Genomic DNA, 18,875 nt, shown 5'->3' with positions numbered 1-18,875 from the left:
TGAGCTCGATCACAGAATTCATTGAAAGCGAAATGCTTTAAGCATGTTTAAGCACGACGTCGTTGTTGCGTATCTTTGTCCACATTCTTTCTACTCGCTTGAAAATTTTAAGATAAATCAAATTCATGGTTCGTGTACATAAACGTTTTTATATTATTATACTATACGGGAGACTTTTTAACGGACAAACGGTTATATAAGGAAATAAATATAAATATAAATGGCGTAACGTATGACCGACATATCAAGGAAATACGAATTCATATTACTCGAAACATATGCTCCAATGTGAATAACCACGTGTATTCAAATACAACGTCTCCTGTTTTCAGATATAATGTGATCTTTATGGTACTGACGTATGTTTTACCAATCGGATCGATGACGTTCACGTACGCCAGAATTGGTTTGGAGTTATGGGGTTCGCAAAGCATCGGCGAAAATACCGCCGGGCAATTGGAAGGTATAAGGAGTAAGCGCAGGGTATGTAAATCACGAGGGAATGAAATCATCTCTTTTATTATGCTTTGTGTTTCATTGAAGAAAAAAACAGGGAAAGAGAGCGACGATAATCGTTAACTTTAATTATTACTAATTATTACTAATTACCGTCGCACTTTATCAAACGATAACTAATCCCTTGATCTGGACGATTTTCCATTCCTCGAAAACATTCGTCTCTTGTTCTATATCATCGAATATCGGAAATTTGTACTTTGAAAAATGGTTTTAAATGCAGAAAGATGGGCGGATACCCCATACGTGATATAAAAGGGATGCGACGAAACTAAAAGTTCGATTCTAATAGTTCAAGTTCTCGTGTGGTTATTTTCGACACACGACAGCTTTTACGTTATCATGAAACAAGATTGGTTTCCATTTGTTCCCCAACGCGGCTCGTTTCGTTATTAATCCCACGTTTCGTTATTAAACCACGTACGATTTCATCTACTTGTTTACAATATGTTTCTGTTGTAGTTGTAGCCCCAGGTTATGACGAACAGGAATAAATGTCTTGCATATGACCACCAAACAATCACCATTTTCTTCTTCGCACGAAGCGCTAGTTCTGTAACGTGTTCTCTATGTTACGTCATCCAATTGTTATTTTGAACGTTTTACGACAGATAGTACGTCTTCAAAATTAAACGCGCGCGATAAAAATACAATAAAGATGGATTATTTCTTTCGAATAATGAAATTATCGACGTTGGTCTAAGCTTTGATACATCGTTTATAGTTTAAGTCTTATAATCCTATAATATAGTTTGTCCTTAACCGTCCTTATACGAGGAATAACGGTAAAGCTACGTACTTTTATCTAAAAAACGTTATTTCCTTTGTCGTCTGTCGTGAATTAGATTCAATAATGCATTTTCAAAGCTTGTTGTTGTTGGCGTTTCACAGTCTTCTCCTTTTTCATTCTCTTTCTAATGCAGTCTACGATTCCACGAACCAACGATCGACTGTCCCATTATTTACATATTTCTATCCAAATATTATTTCTAGATACATATATTTGTAGCGACTTTTGCAGTACTCGATTTTGAAATTTGAACTCGTAAAAAAATAACGACACCAATATGTAATGCAAATAGAGAATGATAAGGGATATGAACGAATGCCGATATTATTGGCTTAACGTGTTTCGATCCTTTTGTTTCAAGGATTTTTCGAGTCGCCTAGAACCACATCGTAAAACGATCGTAAAATTACTCCGGAAAGGCATCCTGCCAATTAATTTTAAACGCGAGCCGCAAAAATATCTAGACTTAACGTCTGGATTTCAACGATAGACACGCGAGGCGGTATTATGGTATATCCACACGTAGGTGTATCTTTGTTTAAAAGCAGTTTAGACGTTAAGCCACGCTATAATTTCTAATTAGAAGGTCTACCAGGTCGCCGCACCTGTTCGCAAACTAAATTCTCTCGTAACACATCGCGTCGATGATGCAATTTGCAAATGTCTCGATGGTTTCTTAACAATTTTCACATAGTACTTGTTAAGGCGATACAATAATTTCAATCATTTACTTATTTACTTTCCTTTCTAAAGTTTACATATTTCGTTTTAAGCTATGACAATTTCGTAATAATTCCAACGAATCATATATTTGCAGCGTGTGTTAACTCGTAATCAGCCAATACTTATAGTACTGTTACACGTGTGGAATAAATAGAGATAAATGTTCTAACAGTTGGAAGTTAAGGTGATATTTAATAAAATTTAAGTAACCGAATCTTTTAAAACAGAACGTAAATCAAATTGCTCGTTATACATATATGCATATATGTGTATGGGATTAAAACTACGTACGATAGCTTTACTTTCATTAAAGTCATTCGTTTAAATCGTTAAAGCAGAAAATGCCGTGGAATTAACTGGAAAGAATTACTCGAAGAGATTATGATACGTCGATGATGATTATCGAACGGGAAAAGCTAACGCCAAAAAATTTGGATTAAAATTTCAGTCGATACATAAATTTACACTGAAATATATAATTAAAGGACAAACTTAGGTGATCTTAAATATATCGGAAGAAACCTAAGAAATTCTTCTATTAACGAGACTCGACTAAGATTATCCATACACCCTGATAATGATAATGCATCGTAGACAGTGAACGTTAGTGTTAGTTCGTGACGTTAGAGTTTTACGACCGAATAGGTATACGTACAGCGTACAGGTTTCGAAAAATAACGAAACCGGACTTGAAACTTTTATTACACTCGTGTTATGTTGTTCCATCGTTTTTACAATTGGGCTGCAAATATAGTGGAACTGCACTTTCTTACGATAGTACGTACGTTCCTTACTAAGAGGAGTTCCTTTTTTGATAAAATCCGAATAAGGTGTTCTCAGGCGAAAATTTTTCTAGGAAGCAGTACCTGCTCGCCTGATGAAACTTTCTTACTTTCTCGTCGTGACGTCTAATAACTTGTCGTGCATTCTTGAAGACGAAAGTTAATTTTTGAAGGAATTAGCTCTTGAGGAAATTCCTCTGACCATCGTTCCAAACGTTTTCCCTCGACAACTGATATCGTTACAAATTGATAGATCGGAAACTTGGACGCATCAATGTATAAACCCCAATGGTTTCCTTCGAATTTTATACAATCAACCTACGTGTAGGTGCTATGTGCACATACTATGTATCGAGCCATTAGGCTAAAGTGCTTGATACATTGCTCAATTTCTTATTAATTATATAATGGAGCACGAACTTTGTACGAATTGTCATCATTTGTTTGATACGTTTGATACGTAATTCGTTTGCATTTGATATTTCGCGCAAGTTCAGTCTTCTTTTCTATCGAATGTAATAGGTTTATCAGTCAAGCGGTCATTTAACTAATAACGAACGCGACGGGCGGAAAAAAATAGAGAAAGAGATTACGCGTATGGGTATGAGGAAATCTCTTTCTGCAATCTTCTCCTATGCCCAAGTGATCCTATTGGATTTCGATTAAGCGGCAAAGAGCTCTCGTTTTTCTCTATATGCGGAATCACCGATGGTCCATCTTGCCACGTACGTAGAAACACAACGTTCCAACGGCCGTGATCACCTGCCCCGTAAAAGGATCAAAGAACATCGTTGAAGAAAGTTCAGATTGAAATCAGTCGACAGACGAATACAAGAATTTCTCGGTCTACGGTCTATCTAATAAACAGACGGTAGCTCAAGTACGTTTCATCAACAAAGATGAATCGAACGCTGCAATGTTTATCCTCTACTTTTGTATTTCGTATTTTGTGTTTTTCTGGGAAATTTCTTGAGATCGATACAAGCAAATGTATGTAGATACAGTGCGAGCACTGACCTAGCGATGCACGCAACACACGATGTGACAATTTGTGAGAAAAATTCTCAAAAGGAAAGGCCAAGAAATTAAAGGCGTGAAGATGAAATCGAGCGAAGGGGAGCCAGGGGACAGCGACGATCTCGTCAAATGCGAATGTGTCCCGCGAGTCTAGTTACACGAATAAATATAACAGATGGCCATCGAAATTTTCTCGACGACGCAACGCGACGATGCGACCAAGGTTTCGTTGTCGTCCTAATTTTACTAACAAATAATTTTAGAATAGTAGAGAATAGATATACCTACGTAGATATATGAACATAGATGTACATATATGTATGCAGAGTATATGTAACAAAGTGTATTTCCGCGTAGTGGCGAGTGAACCGTAAAAGCGAGAATTTAAGGGAATTGACTTGCGTGATAGGGTGATATGGTTTCGAAAAAAGGGATATTCTATTACATTCCTTTATAGTTTTATATTTTGTTCCGATCTTGCATCTTCATTTTAGTAATATACAGGTTTTATCGTGAAATATAAAACGTTTGTTCCGCTTATTGTTTTGCAAGCAAAATGAGAAATTTAATTTCGAAAAGTTCCATTCTTGGAAACAGCTTAAGAGGTTGATCTGCATATTCGATGCTTCGAACTTTAAAATATATCATTTCTTTCGATAGAGTAAGCTTTGTACCGAAGAATCGACAATGGCTAAAAGTAACTTTGTAGTTTATTATTTTAATGATTGAATCTTACGGCAACCTGAGATATATCTTGGACATGGTAAGTAAAAAAATAGTTAATCGCAAAAGAAATGTTTCTAGACAAACTATGACGATAGACTTAATAAAATGAGGAGCAAAATCATTTGAATATTTAGTAGTTGCCCTTTAATGTGAAACGCCCTGAGATGCAATAAATATTTCGCAAACAATTTAGGGACGATCGAAAGATTATTTTGCAATTTCGACAAGTAGACAAGTAGAATATTCGAGAGATAATGAAAATACATTTAAACGAACAATGGTAAATTCTATTCCAGACATTTATTCCAAACATTTAGATCTCATATACTACAAAGTTTAACGACTCTCATGGTTGGGGTAAATACAAAATGAAAAATGAAAAGTATGAATTCTTCTTAATCATTATGTATATGTATATGTATGAGTTTAGTTTATTTCAGTGAAAGTGAAACGAGTAAGAAATGCAGGATATCAAATAGCCAGACAAAGATGTATTACGTTAAAAAATATAATTTACGTGCTGTGTCTTCTTAATACAAGATATCGTAGGTCGGGCGATCAGCAACCTTGATTAACAACGTTTCGTGCTGCGTACCTATGGTTCCTGACGTAATACAAGTTTCATTAAGCGTAAAGAAGCGGAGTATTCTCCGGTATAATATAAAAACAAAGGGAAGGAAACAAAAGGAGAGAAATATATAAAGATATTGGTAGAATTACAAGCTTTTTATAGTTTGTAAACTTACATATTTCGATATATTATCCTTTGTCCCAGTTTTAATATCGCGCCAACAGCTTTGAATTTGCACCATGCGAAATATATTAAACGTGTAATTGTATAGTTGTTTTCCTGTATTTTCTTCTATGTTCCTGTGTATGAGAAATTCGTAATCGAATTCGTATCGTTCGAATCGTAATTCGAATATCTTCCGAACGTTCCGTCTTTTTCGATCGACTCTACGAATCATCAGGTAACGAAAGCATCCAGTGTGCACGCGAAATAATTAAACAAAACGTCAAAATAGTATCATGGATATCGAACTTTTTCTTCTACCATCGATCTCCGTAGCCTACTATGACAAAGCTCCCAAGCTTTCTTCGACTAAACGAAGAATCGTATATGTATACCAATAGAAAGTAACGACTAATAACAACAACGATGGCTACTAAATACCAGTACATTTGTTTTTCAGGTTGTGAAAATGATGATTGTTGTCGTAGTAATATTTGCAGTATGCTGGCTACCGTTTCACGTGTACTTCATCATAACGTCATACTTCCCGGAGATTACAAACGAGCCATACATCCAAGAAGTTTTTTTAGGTATTTACTGGCTCGCCATGTCTAACAGCATGTATAATCCCATAATCTACTGTTGGATGAACTCCAGGTAAAATATTACTTTAAAACAGGACGTAAGTACCTTTCACTAACCTTTACGAAATGCCTTTAGGAAATTTAGAAACATGTATTAATCGATCCAGTTTCCAGTTCCCATTTTAGTTTCATGATTAAACATTTGAAAATTTGCCACGTATAAGTATTTGCCTAATTATACTATCGAAAGGTTTCTTTAACCCATTCATAAACTTCTAATGACATATGAGTAAAAAAAAAACTTGTTTCGTGCTTACGTAACTATTTGTTTCGTGGTTGTGAAAATGCTAAATATAATAAAAAGGGTAACGGAGAAATTTCGAGAAATTTATAAAATAGAATTACTAAACTTATTTTTGTTATTTGCTAACATGGTAAAATCGCGTCAGTAATAGTTTACACCTTACTTGATGCTTTTCTGAATAGAACAACGAAGAAAATACATCGTGCGATAGTCGAGTTTGAATCAGTCGGATTTCTTTGTTTAATTAATCGTTTCGAAATTGACACGTAATAGACGGCATTTCGCACGCTTCGATCGCAGTTACGGTTTCTGTAATCTGAAACCACATTTAACAGTGTAATGTCGTACATTCAACATCAAGATTTGAATTTAATTGGTAAAAGTTTGCAGCTAGTGGTGATAATGGCATTTTGATAGAACCTTATCGATTACGATGTCGCCATCGCGCAAACCGATCGTACTCTGACTAAACGTTGAAACAGTGAATAAGGCTTTCGACTTTTCGTTTGCTTCGCTTGTTTCGTCGATTTTCTCTTCGTACGGGAGAATGGATGCATCGTTGTTACTACAATAGTATTAACGATAATATTAACGATAGATTTATCACAAGACGAGAAATTATCGGTAGGTGTCGTAATTTAAGGCACGAATGTATTTTCAAATCGAAAATACGTTCTTTTGAAAAAGAAAGTCTCTGTCTAACACGGACGATGATATGTAGATAGGGATTTCAATTGCGGTACGCTCTCCCGTAGATACGACATAGGTACATCATATGTACATATGAAAGAACCGCATGAATCGTCGAAGACAAATCCAGACAACATTGTTCGGCCCACAAACTGAATGAAACGGGTGCCGGATGATTGATTTGAAAATAGCCATTTACCGGAATCCCTTTACACGTCATGCACAGGAATTGTTCCGGTGAAATTTTACCGCTAGTATCAGTGCTAGCACCAATATCAGTACCAATACCAGTACCAGTATCAGTACCAGTACCAGTGCCAGTACCACCAGTACCAGTACCAGTACCAGTACCAGTACCAGTACCAATACTAGTATCGCTATTATCGTTTCGCATCAAACAAGTAAAATACTGCTGTCCGTAACAAACAATCTCCTGGTCACAATAGACCAATAGTTCTCGTCGTTAACACTCGTGCATCGAACGTATTGTACGTATACGTAGAATGTATACAAGTAGGTTGGAGAAAGAAAAAAGAGTGAAACGTAACCCCCGATCCTTTCACTTTCCAATAAAATATTAGCCGTGTTTTCCGTCCGAAATGTATATCGGGCGATATTCTGTTTGAAATACGATTTTAAATGGAATCATTTCTCCGTGCAGGTCCGTCAAATCCAATTTCCCGTAAACCTTTTAATTAGAAAAGAATAAATTGGAAGGGAAATTGGTATTTATTTAACGATTTGACCAATAACGATTGTTCCGTCTTGCAGATTTCGGCGAGGATTTGCCCACTTTTTCTCCTGGTGTCCGATGGTACAGGTTGCCGCCGAGCCCTCGTTATCACGTTCCGAAGCGTTAACGTCTCGATACAGTTGCACCGGAAGTCCTCAAACCAACACCAGGATATCACGGAACGGTACGTGTACGTCTTCCTGCACACCCTCGGAACGTCCTTGCACCACATCGTCCACAACATCCACGAGCGAGTCACGCTTCGAACACGACGACGCCCACACGGATGCACGAAATTCTTACATAGATTTGCACGACTTCACCGTTACCAGCGTCGTCCTTGGCGAAACCAATGCCGACGTGAATCGCGAGACGTAGTAACGAAATCGACTTTGAAACCCCGATCGTTGTTTCCTTCGATATCCGGTTCGATTCTTTCCGATAATTTACCCCGCGGAACAACTTTCTAATCGAAAGCATCGATGAAAATAATCATTACACTTCAGGGTCTAAAATATCAATGTTAAACACATACGATTAGATTCGCGTTTACGCGTACATTTTTTTGGAAGAAAAATTATTATCAATTAACCCTCGCGGCTATGAGACGATCGTTTCGAATGCAAGCATCGAATAAAACCAAAGAATGGATTTTTTAACGCTTTCTAGTTATATCGTGATAGTGCGATCAGCAAAGACATGTGAAACACAAAATTCAATTTTCTAACTTCTCTAGATTTCTATTAGCTTCATAGTGTTCGTATTGTATGTAATTTGTATCGTGCTGTAGAGTGTTTTATTGCATAGTTTTCATCATTTTCTCATGGTTTTCTTATTTTTACACATGTAAGTCTGTAGCTTTTACTACGCAACCTATAATTCCTAAAGTTTTATGATGTTTGGAAATTTGATCCTATTTTTAGAGTTTCATAGTTTTTAGAAACTTGTAATAAAGATGCAACAGTAACTATATAAAGATAAATAAATATATTTTTCGAATAAAATTCGTAATTATAATTTTTTCTCTTCCCGTCTGTACGCGACGATTTTCAAATTACTATGGAAATTGAAATTTCATACATGGTTGGAACATAACCGATTCATTGTTGTCCGCGGTCTGCCGTTTGAGGGTTAATAAAATAATATACATATATTTCTAGTACGTATATAGTATGCCAAATAATTTTCTATTTTTTCTTTTATCAACGACTAATTTATCAACAATGCTTGTCTTCGTAATCGCGATACACCGTTGAATTACCAACAATCGCCCGATTATAACGAATATTAACAATGCGTTTATAGCTTTTTCATACAATGCGGTTGATGTGAAAACTATTCATCGTCATATGTAATCTCAGATATATGTATACATTTATACATTTTAGGCCCTGGTATTTCGTCATCGAACGATTCATAAAAAAAAGATTTACACAAATGGAATGCGGGAGCTTGAAGTTATTTTACATACTTTTGTTTAATTGATAAAAGAGTGAAAAATATATCGCAGGTGTATTAAAGTGACGTAATATATATCGGGTCTTATTCAAATACAATGAGATATAATATCAACGTCATGATATAAAGCCGCCACGATGTTGTCTTCTTCTTATCGACAATTTTATGATCGATGATTTTTGTCGTTTAGAACTTTCACCTTAAGATTTATTATCGTTACTCGACTTTGAAATAACAAAAAAGACAAAACTACGGATAAAAATAAAGTATCGCGTTACCAAAAGAAGGCGCAGCAATTTACGAATAACTCCAATCTCCCGTATGTAACTTAAAAATGAATTTTTACACGTGTGCTTGTACATTAATCCATTAAGGACGAAACAGTGAAATAATCCGGAAAAGTTGCGCAAATGCAATGTTATTTAAGAGTATAGATAAAATAACTTTTACAGTACCGTTTTGTTAAGATCAAAAAAAAGAAAATAATCCATCATAGCGCTAAAAATACTTCAATTTCTTAAGACTTGATAAAATTACACGTGGAATCTAGGTGAAAGAGATAATTAGTAACAAACGATATTAGGCAAATCCTTGGAATGTGCTCTTCTAACCGGAAAAATTAACAATTACAATCGAGTAGTAGTGTGTAAATCGAATGCAATAACAAAATTCCATATCGTTAACGCAATGTTGCCCCTTAATGGGTTAATACCGAGTCATTAAATGAGATGAAATGAAATGGACTGAAATGAAATGAGACGAAATGAAATGAAGTGAAATGAAACTAAATTAAATTAAACGAAATGAAATAATTAAATGAAATGAAACGAAATGAAACGAAATGAAATGAAATGAAACGAAATGAAATAAAATGAAATGAAATGAAATGAGATGAAATGAAATGAAATGAGATGAAATGAGATTCCGATGCAGTAGAAATCGATTCGAAAATAAGAATCGATAAATGGATGCAAACAAGGCCTGTTTCTAATTTCGATAGGCACGGCGAGAATACCTTTGTACCTACAATCTTCGAGAGGAGGAAACGATCGGTTTTTGGCGCAACGTCGGGGAAGAAAGTGGAAAACTTCGCAAACTGCCGGCGGCCATGTATCTTGACAGGAGGAGGAAAGTCCTGAGCAACGAGTACATACCTGGATATAAGAGTACATATCCTAAGCAGTCAATCTCTTCAAGATTCATCTGACGCAAGTGAAATAGGACAAGTTTCAAGAAGCGACATGACGTATCGGTTCCCCTTTATTACGCAGAGCCATTATTATTCACCAGAACGATAGCTCCAACATTATTGATTCTGTTCAATAGAGATGTTAACTATCAGCTAAATATTAGATCATATTTCCGTCTTGACGTGCAGTACAGTTAAATCGAGATTTGACGAAAAGAACAGAGTTTCTTCCTGTCGATAGATATCGTTATATACGAATACAATTATGAATGCCATTTATGATTCCTTTCGATTGCTACACCATACAAAACGATTAGATGCTTAGTTTTATATTATTTCCGTTAAATTCTGTATACTTTAAATACTTTGTTGTTTAATATGTGTATCAAAAATAACGGACCAATAATCTACTTACTACTATTTGCATATGTTAACGAAACGTTCCTTTTTTCTAACGGAAAAAGATCGTATAGTTAGGAGAAATTTCTAACAAGAGTATATAAACTATAATACATATATAATGATACATATATAGCAGCTTCGTGTACGATTTGCTTGTTTGCAAAATATATAAAGTGCTTGCTTAATTAAATAATCTTCGTGCTCCTACATGGTGTATCGATATAATTGCTGATAAATCAAATAGATGATAAAAAGATATCTATATTAATATTCGTTGCACGAAGATGTCCTATTTCAAATTCTAATTTCCTAAAAAACGAAATCTATATTCTTTATGGAATTTTACTACATACATGTACAGACTTGTATCTTAATAATTTACCTCGCAACTATCACTGCTCTGAGAAGCAAGAAAAATATTGTAATCGATAGAAAAAATGAGCACGACTATCATAAATTCGCAAAGAAGATTGTGACAAGCAAACGTTTTCGTTATAAAAACGCACAAATGTACTTATAAATAAAACAACCGTTACTAAAATTTACATATTTTTATTGAAAATATATTTACTTCGTTCTTTCTGTAATCTCATGATTTAAACTGTCTTAGTTATTTATCGTTTAGCCTGTCATAGGAATTAATCGGTCATTTGTAAAAAATCGCCGTTTGTAAAAATAATCTTAGCTCGCTAATATGTGTTAAAGAGCATTGACAATATTTCGCTAGCAACGCTATTCTTACCGAGCAAAAATTCTGTCCAACAAAGGAAAAAATCAACATACTTCTCTCTATATTTAAAACGGCGAACTGCAAATGTAAATTTATTATTTAATTGATATTATTTAGATTTTCGGCTGTAATGCAATTCGGCGAAAGAACACACTGGGGAAAACAAACGCTTTTTAATAAACTAGTCAAGTGTAAATGTATGAGTGATTATATCGAATGTAATGAAAAAGCTTGTCGGTAAAGTAAGAAGTGAATATATTGTTTGATATGTATAAAAATATGTGAATACTAGCGTAACAGAGTACTGCTTCTGTCTATAGGGAAGGACTCGCTATATTTGATTGTATTTTCAACATAAGCAAACACTATGGAAACTAAGAGAAAGAGGAAAATATATGATGTCAACATAAATATTTATTGTAACTTTGGTCAACCTGTCGCATAGCTACCTCCTCACCGATTTCGATATGCAAGATGATTTAAAGAATGTAATTTAATGTAATGTAAATTAATAAATATATAGTGCAGGCTTTTACTTTTACAAAGTAAAACAAGTAAAGCAACCGGTAAATTCGTCTCTAAAGAATGAAAAAAATCCATATGAAACGAGAATAGTAAGAGAAATATGTATTTCGTAAGTATAATATTTGGTATATCATATTGACAAATAGATGCATCATTTGTTAGAAAATATTTGTAACAAAAATAAATTATAGTCCATAAGAAGGTACAAATAAACTAATAATCTTAATCGCGTAACTTTCGACGCATCTCTGCGTACACGAATATTACACGAATGATATACCCTTTGTGTCGTATCTCACTAGCAGCGATGTATTAAGATTAATTTCTAAACTCTAGACTCCGTCGTTATTATATTAAGGCTATACAATGCCAACAAAAGGGATGATGGTATAAATAATCTTCGTAGGCAATCCGTATGGGATAACCTTCACCCATCCTAAAATATATAGGATTGATGTCCGTGACAAAAAAATCATACAAAAAATCAATTGACGGAATCAGACGCTCACGCTAATAATTAATGGGACCTCTACGTTCGTCTTGTAGACGTCCTAGACGAAATTCGATCTTCGGTTTATGATACATCTCTAAACATCTAGAATGTTCGAAGTGCACGTGATTGCCGAATATACAGCAATTCGTGATTGATTAGCGACCGATTGGCCGGTTAATGCCCCTTTGATTTTCTTAAAAGACAGAGAATACTATCCATATGTATCATAAACCTAGACTTTCGACTGTCCTAGCAAATCTTAAATATAAAGAGAAAAGAAAAAATAAGAAGCATTGATTTAGCAATATCTCATGATATAAATGATTAAATAATTATATGTGTAATGATTACTAAACATCTTACAAATTGTTCTTCCACCGATTATTGATATATCCGCTTAATAAAGGCAAACTAATATAAATGATATAAATAATTTCAAAAAGTTTTCAAAACCACAGTATTTTATACATTATCATACTACATTTCAATTTAACTTGTTAACAGATTATATCTAACAATATAAATTCGTGTACACATTATGAAAGCTATTCTACAGAATACTTAACTTTTACAGTATCTTTTTTTACATTAGTGCAATTTTCTTCGTCCCATTCTATATAGTCGAACGTAAGCGGAAACATTCTATCGGTGTATATTAAGCCCTGAAAAAAAAAACAAATAATTGCATGACAATTTGTGATATCTACACAAGCATTTATCAATCAGTATATTATTACATCTCATTAACTCGGTAATAAAAAATTATACTTCATGGAGTTATTCCTGGACGAGTAAGACCACAGTTTGCTAGATTAATACCTAACGGAGTTAACCTCATCTGGTTTTCCCCTTCACATGGTTGTCTTTGTTCTATCAGTCAAAAATCATGTCCGATCTTATTTGAGAGACTTATTAGTTATTATAAATCTATCGAGTCCTAAGCAGCGCGATCGCGAAAAGTCCCAGCACATTTGAGCGCTACGGACCGCTGTCAGTATTTTCTATTTCATTGTTATCTTCTCAATAATTTTTATCGAACGAAACTTGAAATATTTATAAACTAATAGTATGCATATATAATAATACAGATGTATTTCATAAAATAACAAATATGACGAGCGCTATTTCGCCGCTTGCTTCTCTTCGCAATCGATTAAGACAAGCGCTATCGCGCTGTTCGGCATTTTTCGACTCTGTTTTTTCAAAGACCGCTGCGACTCAAACGGCTATTCTAAATTTATTTACAACCATGAGAACATCAACATAGACGAAACAAGAATTCTCATGCTGTTCATATATAAAAGACTGCTCTATAGAATGATTTTGCAAAAAGAAAAAAAGAGACCATTTATAATTCAAATGGCGGCATTCCATGTTCTAACAAATAAAATACATAATAAATTTAGTGATTGTTCTTAACATTGTCCTTAAGTATATCTACATTTTTCGATACATTACACTACAGGGGAACAGCAAAAAAATATCCTATTTTGAACAAAAAAAAAAAAAAATAATAATAAAGAGAATTTATATTAGATTAGAAAGTACTAGTAATTAAGTTATCCAGAATGAAACAATTCTATAATTATATAACTAAAGACCATTATACATATCTTACATCATTAATAAGAAAAGCTATTAAAGCTAACATATTTATTGTAAGATGGTTGAAAAAATAATACATTATAAATAATAATAATAAAACAATATATTAAACAAAAACTATAATGAATAGGAAAAATTATTTAAAAACTTAATGCAGATGTTTAAGTAATTTAACAAAAATTACTTCTTCATAGTTTTACCACTTTACGATTAAATTAAATATTAAAAGTGAGAAGTTATATATTAATAGAAAAGAATATTTATTTTTTGGATAGATCTTTACAGAAAAAGATAACTTGAGAAAATGTGCAAATTCTAAAACGCGTTTTCTTCGGAAAGTATAGATAACAATTGAAATAATAAGTGACAGAAAGCAAACTGACGAAAAAAGTGGTAACTTACTTTTAAATGGTCCATTTCGTGGTGAGCGATCCTAGCTAACCAACCATTTGCTTTCCAACAAAATGGTTTTCCAAATCGATCAAGTGCTTTGATCTGAATTTCTTTCGGCCTTGGTACTTCTGCATGAAAATGCTCGACGCTTCCGCATGTTTCATGAAATATCAGTTCTTCGGGATTTATTATCTGCATTTCTGGATTAATGAAATATGTCAACGGAAAAGGATGAATTTGACAATGTGATCGTATGGTTGGATGAATCTCTTTCACATAGTCTTCCGTTACTTCGATAGCAAATACTTGCCAGGATAAACCGATTTGTGGGGCCGCTAATCCTACTGTATCAGATTTTTTCAATATTTTATATAAATGATCGAGTACCTATAGTAAATAAATAAACATACGTCATCGTCGTAAAATGGATTGCAACATAGAAAGAACAACTTTGTTATATTATTATAATATTTTTTGGATAACTTCTCTACATGTAGTTATATTTTCGCAAGAAAAAGTATCTCACAGAGTACACAGAGGTACATATTAGAGAGAGGTAATTTCCTCTTTGATATCACTTTGGTATACTAATAATAATATTATAGTTTAGTATACTAATAAGTTTAGCTATATATTTTTCTGATACTTTTCTTTTATTAAAAAACATAAATAAACAAGTTAAAATTAATTTGAAATACTTTATTGATTTGTAACAGGAAGAAATTAGATTATTGTATTATTATTAGAATAGCTATAACAATTATTTAAAAATATAAGAAACAAAACATACCTTTTGAAATTCTACCGTATGTATCTCTTTTGTGTCGACAGGTGACGCTTTCTGTCGCAAAATAGGATTACCAACTTGACAAATGTGATCATAAGGAGGTTTTGCAGTTTCGACTGTTTCTCGAAAATATATCGAAAGAAGTTGTTTAATGCTTCGAAAACTAAGAGAACGTAAATTACACTTCTGCACATTCTTCGCACATCTACTGATCAAACTGGAATATTTGAACATTGTAATGATTACTGTTTTACAGTATCTTTAAAATCGTTTAGGACAGTCAGTAGGTTATGCGTCCACAAAGGCTACAGATATGTTGGTACTGTCTTTAGCCAAAATCGCATATATATATATATATCGTATATATTCTGTTTCGGCGCGAAAATATGATACCAATTCGCCTTAGTTAGACACAAATATTGTAAATATTTCTAAGAATTACAAAAATAATCATAAAATAGTTACAAAATTGATATAATAGAGAATTTAATAAATTATTTAATATGACCACCTATTGCACAATATTATTTGCATATGATTATAGTGGTCGATTCTTTATTCTATTTAAAGTTACGGAATATTTAAAAAAAAGTATTTTTTATAAATCTCAAAAGATATTATTCTTTCACATAATATATGATATCTGCTAATAATTGCTTTCTGTATATATAATGATATTTAATTAGTATAAATGATATATGTATATGTATTTTATTATTACAATGTAACGATATGATGTATTTTTAACGTAATATAACTTTCAATTTAACTACAATGTATAAATTATGTTTTATATGCTGTCAACGTATTTTACGCTTATTACATAATATCTCGAGTGATTTCAAAATGACAACTATCATTATGTTACGCGTATGGGTGAAAAAAAAACAAGAATATCAACATACTAATTTAAAGATATTTCATAACCTGTGTGATTAAACATTTCTTAATGTACTTACTGGATATGTTTGTGCTGTAATATTTTACATTATTTGTACTAATATTTTGTATTTTATTATTAATTTGTACAAAATAGATAATAAACAGCCAAAATGGTAATCATTATTTATATATGATTTTACAGTAAAGCTACAACTAACATATATATACTTTTTTTTGTTAGATAAAAAGTGGTACATTAAAACTAAATTGCATAGCTGGTAATTCAATTAATAAACTTAGATATTTATCAGCACAAGGTTCTGGTACAGGTAAGGACATGGGTTTAAAATTTGACAATCACAATCCAAAGCCTATTATATTACCACCTGAAACAATGCCATCGACACCATATCCAACTCCTGTGGTAGAAATACCAGGTTTTTTAAAAAGAAATCTATTTTAACTATAATCATAATGAAAGATCAAGTCGTTATTAAATTCTACGTAATAGAAGTTTATTTAGTTGACAATACTTCTATGGTTGAAAATAGAATAGACGTATGAATTAAATATTGATAATAAATTAATTTATGAATTACATATATTATTACTTAACTTAGGCCCTATAGTTGAACCTACACTTCCTCAGTCGATACCTCAACCTCAACCTCAACCAGATTCTAAACCACCTACTGAAATTCCAATGCCTAATAAAACTACAATTGCAGCCAAGAGAGTACAACAAAACATAGAAGATGATGTCTTGTTTGAAGATGTATGTATATTTATAATTATAAAATAAACCAAGCAAGTGTAAAGATTAAATATTTATTATAAATATCTTTCACATTGAAATAAGGTGGGAAACAAAGGTGTTATCATATTAAATCGTCCAAAAGCACTGAATGCCTTAAATTTGTCAATGGTTGAAAAAATATACCCGGTACTTAAAAAATGGGAATCATCTAAAAGATTAGTAATAATAGAAGGTGCGGGAGAGAAAGCATTTTGTGCAGGTGGTGATGTGAAATCTATCGTTAATACATTAAGAGAAACTGAGAATAAAATCTTAGGTGAAACATTTTTCAGAAAGGAGTATACGTATGTTATAAAATAACTTAAACAATACATTCTCATATACTTTACAAATTAATAAAATTATTTAAATAATTAAATTTTTCAAATTAAATTTTTCAGTTTAAATTACCTCATTGGTAGATATAAAATACCATATGTGGCTACAATAGATGGAATAACTATGGGTGGCGGTGTTGGATTATCTGTTCACGGTAAATATCGGATTGCAACAGAGAAAACATTATTTGCAATGCCAGAAACAGCAATTGGATTATTTCCTGATGTTGGTGGGACTTTTTTTTTACCTAGGTTGAAAGGTAAATTGGGTCTTTATCTTGGATTAACTGGAGATCGATTAAAAGGTATGAGAAATTATTAAATCTGGTAATTGGCATATTAAGAGCTTTCTCATAGCTGTGTATCATGTTGAAAGGCATTGATGTAGTACTTGCTGGCATTGCGACGCATTTCATTCCTTCCGAAAAGTTACCATATTTAAAACAAGATCTATTAACAACTGAACAATCTGATGTTAAGGAAGTCTTAAACAGGTATCAATGTATAAAATTCAATCAAGAATTCAGTTTAGCACCATATATGAATAAAATTGATACATATTTTGCTGCATCATCTGTAGAAGAAATAATACAAAGGTAAAATGATTCTAACAATGATTAAGCTATGTAGGATTGTAATTTATTACTTTAATATGTACTTAATGCTTATTTTATTTTAATGAAGATTAAAAGAGGATAATTCAGAATGGGCCAAAAATACATTGCAAATGTTATTAAAAGCATCTCCTACTTCTCTAAAAGTCACTATGCGTGCTATTCAAAGAGGGAGCACATTAAATCTGTCAGACTGTTTAAAAATGGAATATAGATTAGCGTGTACTGCTTTGAGCAGAACAAGCGATTTTTGTGAAGGTGCGTATAAGTGCATGTTTATTTATAAGTGTATACTCTTTCCTTCAAAACAATTGTACTTCGTGCAAATATATAAAGCCTATTTATATTATTATTATTATTAATATTATTATTATCATTATCATCATCGTCTTCATCATCATCATCATCATCATCATCCTCACTGTTATTACAGGTGTAAGAGCTCTTTTAATCGATAAAGATCAGAAACCAATATGGAATCCTAACAGTTTAAAAGAAGTAACAGATGCTTATGTAGATCAACAATTTACAAAACTTTTAGAAGAAAAAGAATTGCAGCTTTGAAACTGATCAGAATATTAAGGAAATGGCACAATAAATGAATATTATATAAAATATAACTCGCGCGCGCGCGCACACACACACACAGCAGACAGACACAAAGTATACATTATGTATGAAAAATAATGAACAAAATATATAAGTGTTTATAATTATTATGTTAATATATACAAATTTTATTTCCAAATCCTTTTCTAATTTTTTGTTAATCAAGTTTGCACAAACATTTATATAATTAAGGACAATCTGTGATTTTTTACAAGATTTTATTAATATCTCAAAAAATTGCTACCAAAATGTAACTACTACAATATTGATAGTTCTGTAATGAAACGTATGTGCTTCCACCCTTTTTATAATTCGTACTTGTATTTTATTTAAAAAAGAAAAAAAGAAAGTGATTTTTAAAAAGGAGAAATGACAGTGTATTAAGCAAGCAAGATGTATCACTTCCTGCTTTATTCATATCTTTACTTTTGAAGTAAAAAAGAAAAACCAAACCAA

At 32.6% G+C, this 18,875-nt stretch overlaps 3 protein-coding genes across 10 annotated transcripts in view; 2 read left to right on the top strand and 1 right to left on the bottom strand.

Moving 5' to 3' along the window:
* LOC117160473 (tachykinin-like peptides receptor 99D) overlaps positions 1–11,788 on the top strand; it is a 46,019-nt gene extending 34,231 nt beyond the window's left edge. For 2 of the 3 annotated variants that reach the window (XM_033341206.2, XM_033341204.2), the window contains 3 exons: positions 333–483; positions 5,748–5,944; positions 7,637–11,788. In XM_033341206.2, the coding sequence (XP_033197097.1) occupies positions 333–483; positions 5,748–5,944; positions 7,637–7,976 (688 nt within the window). In that variant the 3' untranslated portion in view covers positions 7,977–11,788. The remainder of the gene's footprint in view (positions 1–332; positions 484–5,747; positions 5,945–7,636) is intronic. The other variant, XM_033341205.2, reaches the window with a different exon arrangement.
* Positions 11,789–12,838: 1,050 nt separating this feature from the next.
* Positions 12,839–15,414, bottom strand: LOC117160476 (peptide deformylase, mitochondrial). The gene is made up of 3 exons (XM_033341208.2): positions 15,184–15,414; positions 14,403–14,780; positions 12,839–13,057 (listed from the first exon to the last, which is right to left on the bottom strand). Exons 1-3 carry the CDS (start codon positions 15,412–15,414, stop codon positions 12,941–12,943), a joined length of 726 nt encoding a protein of 241 aa, XP_033197099.1. The 3' UTR covers positions 12,839–12,940.
* Positions 15,362–18,526, top strand: Hibch (3-hydroxyisobutyryl-CoA hydrolase). Of its 6 annotated transcripts, none has more exons than XM_076624550.1 (8): positions 15,362–15,499; positions 16,304–16,391; positions 16,791–16,837; positions 16,922–17,163; positions 17,260–17,501; positions 17,573–17,792; positions 17,881–18,068; positions 18,244–18,526. In XM_076624550.1, the coding sequence occupies exons 1-8, from the start codon at positions 15,494–15,496 to the stop codon at positions 18,372–18,374; spliced, it is 1,164 nt and encodes a 387-aa protein (XP_076480665.1). In that variant the 5' UTR covers positions 15,362–15,493; the 3' UTR covers positions 18,375–18,526. The 6 variants fall into 6 exon arrangements, with proteins under 6 accessions (XP_076480665.1, XP_076480663.1, XP_033197092.2 ...); XM_076624548.1 differs by having other exon boundaries at positions 16,304–16,499; positions 16,683–16,837; XM_033341201.2 differs by lacking the exon at positions 15,362–15,499 and adding an exon at positions 15,958–16,235 and having other exon boundaries at positions 16,304–16,499; positions 16,683–16,837.
* Positions 18,527–18,875: the final 349 nt, after the last annotated feature.

The sequence above is a fragment of the Bombus vancouverensis genome, chromosome 15 (genome assembly GCF_051014615.1).
Source record: "Bombus vancouverensis nearcticus chromosome 15, iyBomVanc1_principal, whole genome shotgun sequence".
NCBI lineage: Eukaryota > Metazoa > Arthropoda > Insecta > Hymenoptera > Apidae > Bombus > Bombus vancouverensis.
The sequence above is the reverse complement of the archived record's forward strand: the minus strand, read 5'-3'. Positions and strand labels throughout refer to the sequence as shown.